The sequence below is a fragment of the Sorghum bicolor genome, chromosome 9 (genome assembly GCF_000003195.3).
Source record: "Sorghum bicolor cultivar BTx623 chromosome 9, Sorghum_bicolor_NCBIv3, whole genome shotgun sequence".
NCBI classification, from domain to species: Eukaryota; Viridiplantae; Streptophyta; class Magnoliopsida; order Poales; family Poaceae; genus Sorghum; species Sorghum bicolor.
Window position 1 is genome coordinate 54,504,229 of NC_012878.2, and position 13,575 is coordinate 54,517,803.

Sequence of the window (13,575 nt, forward strand, 5' to 3'; positions counted from 1 at the left end):
GATCCATTAAACGACGACACTTAGATATGGTTGAGTAAATAAAGATTCTGCGCACATTTCTAGAATGTATTTATTGGTGCATAAGTTTGGGTGGAGTTTTTTTAAGGTAAGTTTGGGTGGAGTTGTGAAGGTTATCTCTAGAAGCAAGTAATTTAGGACGGGGTTAAAAAATTTTTAACTGGTGATTTAGGGGTAGAGATCTGTCAACCATGGACTGGAGCACAGATAGCAAGGCCGGAGTGCCGGACCCTGATGCATACGCATGAGGATTGCACGTGACATGGCCTCTCACTGTCAGCCATTTGAGGAGAAAAAAAATATCAAGCAAACTAATGATGGCCTGTCACCTGCAATATTTGGGAGCCGCCGATTATTAACACATCCAGAAAAACAGTCCACCTCGCCGCCGCCGGAGAAGATGGGTGAGCGGCGGTACACCGAGCAGGAGGAGGCCCTCGAGATCAAGTCCCTCCGCCGCATCATCGCCGCCTACGCCAAGTACGCGCACCCATCCCGCCTACTCTTCTACCCTGGCGAATTAGCCCCCATTCATTCCTACGGCGTCACCGCCGCGGCAGTTGATTGGAAGTGCATAAACGGCGGAACTCGGTGCTAGAAGCGGTTCCGCGTGCTGGTACAAACCCTGGGACGATGGCTTGTTGGGCTGGCCTGGAGTTTGGAGGGGCGGATAGTGTGCTCTGATGCTTAAGAGTGAGTCGTAGGGTTCGTGGGCGCTCTCTGGTTCGAGAGAGTGAGATGCTACCAGGAGTCGATTGGGCGGTGGCAGGGATTCCGCTGCGCTGATTGCTTTCTGGTTTTCTCGAGAGAGTAAGGCACTTATGCTGTGCCCGAACAGCACGGCACCATGCGAACCCCCACTCATAGATAGAGAGATTATTGGTAGTTTGAGGAGACAGTTATTAGTGAATCAGGGTTACTGGTAGTGGTGCTAGACCCGGTGAAATTCCTGTTGCTTTTCCTTAGCTTGTTACATTCATCTTACAAGGGACAGGGAGAGATACATGCTGAGTAACATGGGGTTTTCTAGCACTGTGCTGTCTTTTGGTGGTGGTGGTGGATTAGGAATTCAAGTGGGTAAGTGGGTTCGAGCATCCCTACATGTTGATTGATGCCATCAGGGGGTGCATTTGATGGCAGCATGGTAAATTGCCTACATTAAGCATTTTGGACATAGTTGAGTAGTTGACCAATCTAGCATCCTTAAAATGTTCAATGGAGGTCATCTGTAGTTTCTTGTCAACTGTTGGCTCATTTAGAAATTTTGTCTGTATATGCAACATAAGATAGCTAATCAACTGTTGAGTTTTATTCCGAGCATGAAGTGATATTGAACAATATACCTGAGAAAATTCTAGCTCCACCCTTTTACACTGATTGAAAACATTTGTTATGGTGGTTGTCATAGCTATCAAGATGCTGCAGAAAGGGATGTCAAGAGATATGAGCGGTCATTCAAAATGCTTCCTCCCGCGCACAAGGTTTATATAATTATATATTCATAGTCATAGTCATCACATGTTTTCTTTTTTTTTATCCCAGTTGTTCCTCTTTCTCATCTAGAGTTCATTTGGTTTATATAGATCACCTAATGCAATATGCGCTCGCACATTTATTCGTTTTCTGTGTAGGAACTTCTTTTCCACCTTGGTCTGAAGTACCAAAGACTGAGATGGTAAGTAACATTCTGTGCTTCATGCTTGTAATCATCTACTCTGTTTCAAATTGTAAGTCGTTTTAGTTTTGTCCTAAGCTAAACTTTTTTAACTTTGATGAAGTTTATAGAAAAATATAGTAACAACTACGATATCAAATATAAAATATATTTCATGGTGTATCTAATGAATCTTGTTTGATGTGGTAGATGTTTGTTCATTGTTTCTATAAACTTGGTCAAAACTAAAACGACTTACAATTTGGAACGTAGGGAGTAGTGCTGATAAATAGTTCTCTTGCTTTGTAGTATTTGAGATTTTCTGACGCGCTCTAACTTCACGAACCATGACTCTTTATTTAAACATTCTAAAAAAAAGAGCCAATGCTTTTTTATGATTAATTCTCTACATGTTCCTTGATTAACTTGTCTTTGGTTTGATGCTGCTGTACATCTTAGATGTGCTTAAGCTCTGTGCTTTAGATGGTGTTAATTCATGTAGTCATTATAAAAAAAAAAGCCTTCATGCTTACTGCTGATAGGTTTATTTGACACATTATTACTTGACAGGTGTATATCCATGAATGCATCTTTTATCATGAACATGCTTGAGGTATGATCTTTTGAGACTCTTTATTTGGCGATAGCTGCAATGCATATCTTGTGTCAAAAACTGCAATGCACATGATTGTATTATTTAAAATGAAAATTGCAGGCATTTGAACCTCCTTTTGACATGAGTCAGTATGTAGATGCTGATCCATCGAACTTGCATGACCATAGTCATATGGGTTGCACTCATTCCAGCGAGAGGGGTGATTGCTCTATAATTTCTATCTCCAGAAGCAATTTGTCATTGGATGAGCAGCATGATAGTCCCAAAGAAGATACCAAGACACATGAATCTTCAAGAGAAACTGATAATAAGAAGGTATGACCTGTATGAATCCTTCTTTTACGTATATATGGGTTCCTGGGAAGTTTGGAAGCACCGGAATTCTTGTGTATTCGAAGGAACTTTGCCTAGTATCCATGCACTCCTTCAGAGACGAGTGCAGTTTATAGTGCATGGCTGGAGCATCAAAGCTCAGTGAATTACTCTTGCTGGGTTTCTTTCTAAATCCAGCATGTCTTGTATTTCTCTATCTTAACTAAACGACACTCAGATCTCCTGCGTAGTTCGAGAAAAAAAAATATATTGGTGCTTTCATCCAGAAACATCTTGTAAATCATTTCACTGGTCATATGCTGTTGAAGATTTCATCATGTTGCATGTAGAGTTTGATTGATTAAATATAAACATCAAACAGGGTGGGGAAGATCTCATGGCAGGCTGCTCCCAGCCTGTTGGCAACATGGGGATGTCTCAAGGTGCAGGCATTGCATGTAATGGTGATAAAGATATGAGTGGAGCAGCTTATTGCCTGGATAAAGATGTCTCTGCATCTTCTGCTATTCAAAAAGCAAGTTATTGCAATAATTCACAATCGCATACTCCCTCTGTCCCAACAAAAAATGCAATTGAGACATTCAAAAAATTCCCAAAAAAACGCTGAAGTAGCCTACCAGCCTACTACATCAGGCCTAGGATGAGGGATGCTGCCAGTTCACGCACGAGACTTCTCATCATTAAATTAAAAAAAAAATCATCCCAAAACACTTTCAAACTGTGAGTGAGGTTTCTGTAACGACACGTGTAATGGCTGTGTCTCTAGATTGTTCTCCAAAACTTTTGCTAATGTTACACGTGTAATACCTCCTATTGTATTGCTACTGCTAAACTGTTGTTGTTTGCAATGATTACAAAGATGTCAAATCAGTTCATAGGGGTATTCTGGTAGTTTTTCATGTTGTATTGGTATCTGTGTCTGGTCCTCCGATTGCATTTTTTGGTGGGACGGAGGGAGTAATGCAGAATATTACTTTGGAATCATACTTGAATTTTGTTATCATGAATCTCGAGGAGTAAGGCATGGATATGTCATACTTTTTAAATGGGAAATACTACTCCACGGAGAATTAAAATTGCATATTCCCATTTCTAGATTTGAAATTGCACTAAATAATCAATTGTGCTAAGATATCTGCACAGAACTAAATGCTCATCCTGATATATTCTGGGACGGCATATAGAGAAACCTTTTGACTAGAACCACAAGGTTGGAGGGGCTGCAGCAGTCCAATATCACTTGCGTTATTTATCAAGGCATTTAGAATAGCCATGACAATAATACAGAGCATTTGGGACAAAGGATCCCCTTGTCGCACCCCTTGTCACAGCTCTGTTTGATGCTGAATAAACTTGCCTGGTACACCATTCATCAAAGCTTGTTGTGGAGGAACTCAGAAGATTGAACACCATGCAAATTTGAAACCCTATTCCAATTGGTCCAATCTACCCATTAATAAGATCTTTCTTTTTTTGCTCTCTTTCTCTCTCTGTATACAAGTTGAGTTTGAAGTTAAATTTGGTGATGTGATAGTGGACATCATAATAAAAACACATTGTGATTTTTTAATCATTTTTTATAGGTCAGGGCATCATGTTAGCAAATAATGCAAATAAAGATTGAAGACGAGACACAGATTTTTACATGGAAAACCCTTGCGGGAAAAACCACGGGTGCCAACCGGCGATCTTCACTATGATAAGAGTTCACAAAACGCAGGGAATACAATGAGTCGTCAGCTCTTCCCGTGCGGCTTACATGATGTATTTATAGGATGGACTGATGCAGTCAAATATGGAAGCGAATCCACTAAATATATAACCTGAACCGTGGGCCCTCCAGGCGTCCCTGCAAGACTCACATTAGAATTCGGATCATATTCCATCACATCTAATACGAAGTCTTAAACTGAACTTGTACATGGAGAAACAAAATATTATTAAGGGGTCGATTAGGTCTTGAAATAGTTGGGAGAGCAAGTCGTACCAAAGGTTAGTTTAAGGGGTTATTGTCTGGAGACAGGCCAAACTTGGGGGAGGGTAATTTTGACTTTTTCCTTCCAAAAAAGCCTAAAAGTTTCAGGTAGTAGCAAACTAATCCAAAGTTTGGTACAGGATATCACACATCATTTTGCAAACTATTTTTGGCGTATTGAGCACTGACATTTTTCTGTGCATTGTGTATTGTGCACTGATTCAGTGATTCCTTTTTTTTTTGTATATCCTTCTGGTACCTTTTGGCTTCTGCTTGCATAAAATTATGTTCAAATATCTGTGGAATATTGATCCCTGTTTAATTGTTTTAGGTAACACCGCGGCACTGCACAGCTTCATTGTTCAAGTTGAATGTTCCTCCAATTGATGTTGACAAGGTAAGGACTATTCTGATTCAACTGATTTGCAGATGGAGGGATAATATAATGCTATAAGTGGAAGTTAGCGAATGGTATATTGGTTGACCATCAAAGAAGCATGTGATGTTGCTGCGTTTCGTTTGTGTTGATTTCTATCTTTATGCCCATGAGAATTTAATTGCTGAAAACTTGCTATTTGATTTCTGTGTGAACTTGATGGTTTGCCTGCAAATGCAATTACTCAGCAGTTTGCATTATTTTTTGGCATTTTCCATCCTTTGCTGCTTCTATCAGTCATCTTGTTATGATTTATGCAGGTAAGATGCATAGTAAGAAATATCGTGAGAGATTGGGGCGAGGAGGTAATTTTCTGTTATCTACTGTGAACGGGCTTGAATCAGAGTTCCTTTTAGTGTATATGTTTGAATACAGTGTTGAAACATACTGCTGTTTTTGTTACTTGTACTGTTCCAGGGTCAAAAGGAACGTGATGAGTGCTATAAGCCCATTCTCGAGGAGCTTAATCGTCTTTTTCCTAACCGGAGTGATCAGAGGTAAACCTTGCCCATGTCTTGTCAAATCAATAATGACTTAATGGGACTGATCTTTCAACAGTGAATACTGACAGTAGCGTATCTTTTGGCATTTTTTTGTGTGTTTGTGTTCACTAGTGTGCTTGCATGGATCTTGCATCCATATATGTATGCATTGCTGTTACCTTTTTACCTGTGGGTGTGCTTGTGTGTGTATGTGGGTGGGCAGGATGGGATGTTTGTTATCAACAATCGTAAAGAAGCTGTGTTTAACTCTAATCAGGGCCAAGAACTATGTGAGGTTGCAATTTTGTTCTTATCAGATTTGTTACTTAAATAAGCTCTAAGAATATTTTTTTGGAGGAAAACTCTTCTCGCAGATTTTTATTGTCTTCATAGGCATGTTATTATGTAGCATATCACTTATACCTGCTGCTAGCTGTCGATGATATTATTGCAAGCATCTCAACATAAAAAATAATATAGAAGATACTTTGGTATTCACTTTTGCTCTTGCATTATTGATTTGTTTCTCAAACTTCATAGGCCTCCTTCATGTCTTGTCCCTGGTGCTGGGCTTGGGAGATTGGCTCTTGAGATATCTTCTCTGGGTACTGTAATAAAATTCTTGATCTAAATCTAGCTAAATCATTTATTTCTTGATGCTATATTTTTATTATTTTTTTTAACCCTGGGCAGGTTTTGTAAGCCAAGGGAATGAATTCTCATACTACATGCTGATCTGTTCAAATTTCATCTTGAACCAGTATGTCAATCTATCAAATATAAGCTACGAACCAACCTATTTATTCTTCGTAGTGCTAATGATATCACTATTTTTTGTCAGCACTCAAGAGGCTAATGAATGGACCATATATCCTTGGATACACAGCAACTGCAATTCTCTTTCAGACAACGATCAACTTCGTCCTGTTTCATTTCCTGATATTCATCCCTCAAGGTGCCTATTATAGTATTATCCCATGTTTTGTTATCAGTGTCAGTACCCCTTCACTATGATGTGTCCTACTTTTCCTACAAAAATGTGACCTTTGGGTTGAAATACTTAAATTTAGTAGTCAAATGTCCTTTTGCATTTAGAATGTATAATCTAACATTCATTTTTATTCTGTAGTTTGGGTCTAAAGCTTGGGTTTGTTAAGTCATTTAGCATTATATGTAGGTATAAAAACTGAATATTTGCTTGCACTGGATGTTTAGTCACACTTCTTTCAAAAAAGAGATACATTCAGTTTTTATCTTTTCTTTGGTTTGGCTGTGCCACACTCAGCTGTATGCTCACTTATTTCTGAATCTTTTTTTCCCCTATCAACAGTGCAGGTATCACAGAGGGATTTTCAATGTGTGCTGGGGACTTTGTAGAGGTCTACAGTGAGGAAAGCCAAGAATGTAAGATGACTCACTGGACCAATTCTCTATAAGAATATAGATAGTTCACAGGGCAGCAATCTAACTTTAAATAAATAAATAAAATAAAATAAAAATTCACTGTTCTAGGGCAAGCTGACCTTTTCTGGATGTATCTGTTATGTCCACTGTTTGTCTTATCTTCTTCAAGTACTCAATTTCTTTGCACAAATCGTGAGAGCATGATACAATCATCTGAAAAGAAATAATCTAACATTCTTCTAAATGGAGTATGTCTCAGAAGTCAGAATCAGTAACACTACTGCCTGCTTTGATCCTTTGCTACAGTTTTACACCCTAATTCCAGGCTGAAGTTTGATGTTTGCACCTTTTATTTCTCACTCCTGTGTTGTCACATTTAGGCTTCAGACATGTATGATGGAGCAATGCAATTTTAACATTCTTTGCAATACTATCTGTTGTTCCAGCTGCATGGGATGCTGTTGTAACTTGCTTCTTCCTTGACACGGCACACAATATTGTTGAATATATCGAGATCATATCAAAAGTTCTGAAGGATGGTGGGGTGAGTTCTCATGCTATGAACTGATTCTTCCAATTTATAGGGAAGTTCATAATTACATACATGCTGTTTCTTTACCAGTATTAATTCTTTACCAGTATTAAAACTGTTCCTCCTCTTAACTGTGTTAATTTCAATGAACAGGTCTGGATTAACTTGGGTCCCCTTCTATATCACTTTGCTGATTCATATGGGCCAGATGATGTAATGATCTGACTCCCATTATTTACATTGAAGTGTTGTATCTTTACTTCGAAGTTACAAATTTATCTCCTTGGACTCAGGATATGTCTATCGAATTAAGTTTGGAAGATGTGAAAAAAGTTGCTTACCATTATGGATTTACAATGGAGGTGAGGGTTTCTGCACTAAATCTATTTTGGGTTTTTGGGTGAAAGGGTGTTGTTGACATGGTGTACTTTGATATGTGATTTGCAGGTGGAGAAAATGATAGAAACTACTTACACTTCAAACATGAAAGCAATGATGCAGGTAACCTTCTAATCTTTGAGGTGACGATTCTTCTAATTAAAGGCTTGTTTGGCTGCACACCAATCCACCTCAATCCACATGGTTTGGAGGCATTGGGGTGTAAAATTAACTAATTATCCACCCCAATACCTCTCAACCCATATGCAGCCAAACAAACCTTAAGTGTCGCCAAAAAGCTAGGTGGTGGTTTAATTTGTGAGGTCCATTCTATGATTGCTTACATTGACTTTAACTTCCATTTCATACAATCAATGGCTGGGCTGGTACCTTGTAGTTACTGGATATTCGGCTCGACTGTGGTTGTATATGGGTTGGGTTAGTGCAACTTTTGAAAGTTCAGTTCAGAAAAGCTACGTTTAGAGCTGGGCTGAGTTCTGTTAATTGACTTCTGACACTCTAGTCCCTGCTTGTGTTTAGTATGAGCGCCTGTCTTATTTGTACCTCTATCGAGTTGCAGAATCGGTACCATGCAGCATTCTGGACAATGAGGAAGGATGCATCTCGGTCAAAAGCTTGTAAGCCCCGTTGAAGTGAAGATCATCCATGGTTGACGATCAATTAGATTTAGTGCCATCGTCATTAACCACTGTATTCGAACTCCACATTCCGTGCCAGACTGGGTTACATAGTAACATATACATAAATCAGATGAGCTGCCTGATTCACAGAATATAATTGGCATCACATAGGAAATGGGCGATGTCTAGGATAAAAGGATGAGCTAGCTAGGGTATAAAGGCGTGTATGGGTCTGGTGAGCAAAAATGAGATGCATTGCTGGTAGAACTGTAACGCTTGATCTTCTAAGGAAAATAGGAAAGGATTACAATTTGTGAATTAAACTGTTCCATACTTCTTGAACTCTGACAGATATTCAAATTGTATTATGAACTGTAAGGATGAGCAATATAAAGGCGTGTATGGGTCTGGTGATCATATATGAGATGCATTGTTGGTAGAACTGTAACGCTTGATCTTCCAATCCAAGGAAAATACGAAAGGATTGCAATGTGTGAACCCAACTGTTCCATACTTCTTGAACAGAAAATATGAAAGGATTACAATTTTGTGAACCAAACTGTTCCATACTTCTTGAACTCCGACAGATATTCAAATTGTGTGTTATGAACTGTAAGGATGAGCAATGAATTAAACAGCAGTTAAAAGCGATGTAGCAAAAATTTTAAAAAAGAAGCGCCGTTGCCGGGGATCGAACCCGGGTCACCCGCGTGACAGGCGGGAATACTCACCACTATACTACAACGACTTTGTTGTTAAGGTCGCCTATATCTCCATATTCACTGTATTGTCTACCACGCCTACGAGGCTACGACTGTCGCCTACTCCGCGCGGATGTATGCGTCCGCCCGCTCCACGAGACCACGAGTCGATTCCGTGCTCAATGCACTTCTAGCAGAAAACACTCGGAGCAGGCCCAACGCTGGGTGTTAGCTTGAAGTCTTGAGCCCACACTTTTGTACATATAAAACTTGACAAAGGTCTTTCCTTTGTTTCAAAAAAAAAAAAAACAGTACACAAAGGCATGAAAGGGCCTGTGCTTAAACTCCCAACACAAACTTTCAAAAATAAGTTGTGTTTATTGGAACAAAGAAAGTGCTGATTCCTTTTCTCTAGAACCATAGAGCTAGATGCTCGATCCAAAGCGGTACAAGAATTGTTTTTTTTGGTTTCTTGTCTTGACGTGGATGATCATGACCCTACTCGCCGCCTCAGCTAGTGGTCGTGCGATCGCTCAAACGGCACGGGTATGTTTGTGTGTTCACTTTTTTTTCAATATAAGAAAAGGTGTACCATCTTGGCGATTACTTCTAAATAACTTCAGAAATCATATATGAAAAAACCATAGCATTTTGTGACTCATTGCTAAATTTTACTTTGATTCTCCGTAGACCAATAATATGAGACCATGTAAGTTAACGCTAAACTATTTGAAGTTCGGGCAAAATAATGTACTCTTTATACAACTATATTAATATTAGTCTCGAAATGTTTTAAATGGAAAATAATTAGTGCAGAATTTGTCTAATATAGAATACTCTTATGAATAAAAATAATCTGAACTATGTACGACTTACGAGAAGGGTACGCCGGTTTCTTTCCAATGTCCCATCGACAATCTATGTCTTAAAAAAAGACAAATTTGGATTTTGAAGTAAAGAGAAAAAAGGAGCTCTATGGCGCATTTGTGTGCTCAAGTTCGCTCGCCGTGATCGGCTGGGAGTGTTTGCATGTATTGCCGCAGCCCGCGGTCTCTTACGCCGAAAGATTCCATTTCCATTGTTCGGCCCGAGCCCACGTTCTGAAACCGCGATGAGCGACGAAAAGAAAGGGAAAAAAAAAAGAGTATCGCCGTTGCCGGGGATCGAACCCGGGTCGTCCGCGTGACAGGCGGAAATACTCACCACTATACTACAACGACTTACGTGTTGTACGGTGCATAATTTCTATATTTATCTAATATATTCGGTATAAAAAGAGCCGAATAGTGACCTGAATCCCGGTCGCCATCACATTTTCATAAAAAGCAAAGGACAACATGCATTACGATTCAGACGCGCAAATAAAAGGCACTTCGATCAAGCCGGGGAAACCGTGCGCAAGCTTTACCACAAACTCCGTTCAATAAAGACATAACTAAAGTGCCTTTTATTTGCGTCTCAATAAAAAAGGTAGTACTACTCGTAACGACTCCCCATTGCACGCCACCTGCTCTCGCGGCATGAAACTTCCCCTTTTTCTTAGTGCCTTGGTATTTGGTACGTACGGTACGGCCGCTTGAATCCCGCACGCACATCGTACGGATCACCTCATCAGATTAATTAACCGAACATCCAAACAGCGCCTGCGGCATGCACGCGCGCACCGTTCGATCGTGCACTGACAAGATGTCATGCTTGTCGTTGCATGTACCGCGTGCACCATCGATCCATGCATGCCAGTGCACGTACGTACACACGTAGTACGTGCGATGCACCGCTATCACTAGGCGTGAAGCGCGCAGTCCCTCGGACGGAACCCGACACGCCCCGCCGCGAGATCGTACACGACCTCCACGTTCTGCATCTGGAAGCTGCCCAGCACCGCCGCCGGCCCGCCGCCGCTCGTGCCATCGCCGTCGTCTTCCATTTCCATCCTCTGGAACAGCAGGCACTTGACGACCACGGAGTCCCTGATGGCGGTCACGGGGTAGTAGCTGCTCAGCTTGGGCAGCGCCAGCCTGGCGCCGCCGGCGAGGTGGAGGGTGATCGGCGGCAGCTCGTCGTCCGCGCACGGGGCGCGCGCGCAGGGGACCTTGAAGCAGAGGTCGAACCCCGTCCTCGCCTCCAGGTCGCGGGACCTCTCGTACGGCGGCGCGGCGGAGATGAGCGACGCCAGCACCGACGCGTAGAACGGGTCCGGCAGCTGCGTGTACGTCGTCCCGGTGTCCACCAGCACCCCGCCGTTGCCCTGCGCGTCGATGCCGCTCAGGCTGGGAGGTGCGGCCATGGCGGAGCCGCCGTCGTCGTCTCCGAGGACGACACCCTCCAGGCCGACGTAGTAGAAGTTCGGGTACGTGGCGCTCGTCAGCATCGGGGTGAAGACGAAGCCGCCGTCCGTCGACGCCGACGACAGCGCGAGGTCGCCCATCACCAGCGGGCTGGTGAAGTTGGGGTTCCTCGCGAACCGGAAGCCGAGGAAGCAGTGGGAGAAGCCCTTGCCGAGGAACCCGAGCTGGGACGGCAGGGACAGGGCGCCCCTGCCGAACCCGGCGATGCCGAGCGGCTCCCTGATGGAGCTGCCCACGCAGCCGAAGCCGAAGCCAGGGAAGGCCACGGGGAGAGGGCCGGCGCCGGCGCCGCTGCCGTGTGTGCTTCCATGGAGCGTCACGGAGTCCCTGGAGAGGGAGCCGAGGACCAGTGCTCCGCCGCCGTAGGTGTAGGAGAACGGAGGGCAAGGTCTGGGGCACTGGCCGCCCGTGAAGGCCGGGATGGCGCACCCCGCCGCCGCGCACGGGTCGAACCTGTTGTCGGAGCTGTGGACGTCGACGCAGAAGCGGCTCCCGCAGAGGTCCCTCGTGTTCGACGTGGATTCTGACGGCAGGAACGTCGGAGTCGGCTTCACGGAGGACCCACAATCCAGGCACTGGTAGCTGCTGCTGCTGCCACAGGGGACCCAGGTGAGGTCACTCCCTGTGTCCAAGTACACTTGGAACACCTGTGGGGGAGTGCCAAGGTTCAGGGACAGCAGGTAGCCGTCTGTGTATGCTGTCACTGGCTCTATGATGTCCAAGAAGTCATAGCTTGTGGAGTTCACAAGTGCCATGGATGGGGTATACAGAGATCTGATATGGCTAAGGCCAAGAACCAGGCTGCTCTGGGTCTGGGGTGGTCTGGTATCTTCTGCATTGCAGCTGATGAAGAAGCTGGATATGATGATGCAGAGAACAATGGTGTGTATCTGAATGTAAGGATGCATATTGTGTGAGTCTGAGTGTCTGATACAGCATAAGAGGAGAATTTGGGCTATTTATAAGCCTTAGAAAGTTGTGTTCATCACAATCAAGATATTGAATTCGCAAGTATAATATTCGATGGCATTCTTGGCTGGAAATTAATTTCAGCTATATATATGCATGCTATCTGATCATCAAAGGCTCTCAATGATGCCTGCCATGCTGATATTTTTATGTTTACGGTGCCAAATAAGATGATCAGGTAGTGGGCAGTACCCAAATGTATCCATGTTATTATGCAATTAAAAGATGAGCTGGAATAACTATTTCAGTGTTTGTGTAGTAGGTTTTTGCCATGCATGGCCAACATAGCAAACATAAAGGGACTACTTTTGATGTCGAGAGGGTCACTTTCCAAGCATTTCATTAGCTGGTATCTAGGAGGGTTCTTAGTATTTTGGAACACTTCTGACACCTCCAACCTTTAGTGTCGTCCATTTGTCTTTTGTTAATAGAGAGCAATGCTAATCCAACAGACACTTGCATTTAGTTGATTGTACTAGAAATGTAGTTCTATTCTGTGGGATCCAGGAATTATTTCTCCGTATTTCCTTTCCATGTTGGAACCCACAGATGGTCTCTATAATTTCAAGAGTAATATATGAAAAATATGCACACTAGAAACTTCCGCAAAAGCTTTCCTGGTTTCAGGTCTTGATGTCCAGTTTACACATTGTTTACAAACTTAAGCTTTAATGGTGTCGAACCTTATATCAGTTTGCAATATATCCTTATAAGCTCCTAACCAATTCTGAATAACAAATAGGCTCAATCTCAAGAACAAAGATGAAAAATTAAATGAGGAAAAGGGAACCCTTGCTATTGACTTTATTGCCTATGCCTATCCCAATTTGCTTGGAACTAAATGGCTTTGTTATTATTATTGTTAAAACTTCATTGCTTTCTTAGCTTCTTTCTCCATCATGGTCAAAATTAATGGCAAAGGGAAAAACCGGGACTGAATCCGGGGCAAAACCATGCTCTCAGAAATCTGAATGTGAAAATTTTGAAGCTACCGCATAAACCTAAATTTTCCAATATAAAAGCACTAACTTGACAGATTGATGAACCATTAAAATTAAACTAAGCAGCACAGTTAGGCCTAAACATAT

At 42.3% G+C, this 13,575-nt stretch overlaps 2 protein-coding genes and 2 non-coding genes across 7 annotated transcripts; 1 reads left to right on the plus strand and 3 right to left on the minus strand.

The window, feature by feature from the left end:
- LOC8080100 (carnosine N-methyltransferase) lies at nt 266–8,912 on the plus strand. Of its 4 annotated transcripts, XM_021447891.1 has the most exons (19): nt 266–498; nt 1,427–1,499; nt 1,650–1,693; nt 2,243–2,285; nt 2,388–2,416; nt 2,516–2,603; nt 2,983–3,135; nt 4,928–4,993; nt 5,293–5,337; nt 5,450–5,529; nt 6,055–6,119; nt 6,208–6,274; nt 6,356–6,469; nt 6,845–6,918; nt 7,365–7,462; nt 7,604–7,663; nt 7,744–7,812; nt 7,898–7,951; nt 8,409–8,912. In XM_021447891.1, the coding sequence occupies exons 1-19, from the start codon at nt 281–283 to the stop codon at nt 8,478–8,480; spliced, it is 1,512 nt and encodes a 503-aa protein (XP_021303566.1). In that variant the 5' UTR covers nt 266–280; the 3' UTR covers nt 8,481–8,912. The 4 variants fall into 4 exon arrangements, with proteins under 4 accessions (XP_021303566.1, XP_021303565.1, XP_021303567.1 ...); XM_021447890.1 differs by having other exon boundaries at nt 2,388–2,603; XM_021447892.1 differs by lacking the exon at nt 2,983–3,135.
- Nucleotides 9,146–9,217, minus strand: TRNAD-GUC. Its single transcript has one exon. It is a non-coding gene; the product is annotated as a tRNA-Asp (tRNA).
- On the minus strand, nt 10,319–10,390 carry TRNAD-GUC. Its single transcript has one exon. It is a non-coding gene; the product is annotated as a tRNA-Asp (tRNA).
- LOC8080101 (probable aspartyl protease At4g16563) lies at nt 10,595–13,529 on the minus strand. The gene has a single exon (XM_002441316.2). It carries the CDS (start codon nt 12,424–12,426, stop codon nt 10,954–10,956), a length of 1,473 nt encoding a protein of 490 aa, XP_002441361.2. The 5' UTR covers nt 12,427–13,529; the 3' UTR covers nt 10,595–10,953.

Bases quoted from the DNA above. Each gene is read 5' to 3' on its own strand.
- LOC8080100 (XM_021447890.1), top strand. From the start codon at position 281: ATGGCCTCTCACTGTCAGCCATTTGAGGAGAAAAAAAATATCAAGCAA. The intron at 499-1,426 runs GTACGCGCACCC...TGGTTGTCATAG, and splicing joins ATCATCGCCGCCTACGCCAA to CTATCAAGATGCTGCAGAAA. The intron at 6,470-6,844 runs GTGCCTATTATA...CCCTATCAACAG, and splicing joins CCTGATATTCATCCCTCAAG to TGCAGGTATCACAGAGGGAT.
- LOC8080101 (XM_002441316.2), bottom strand. From the start codon at position 12,426: ATGCATCCTTACATTCAGATACACACCATTGTTCTCTGCATCATCATA.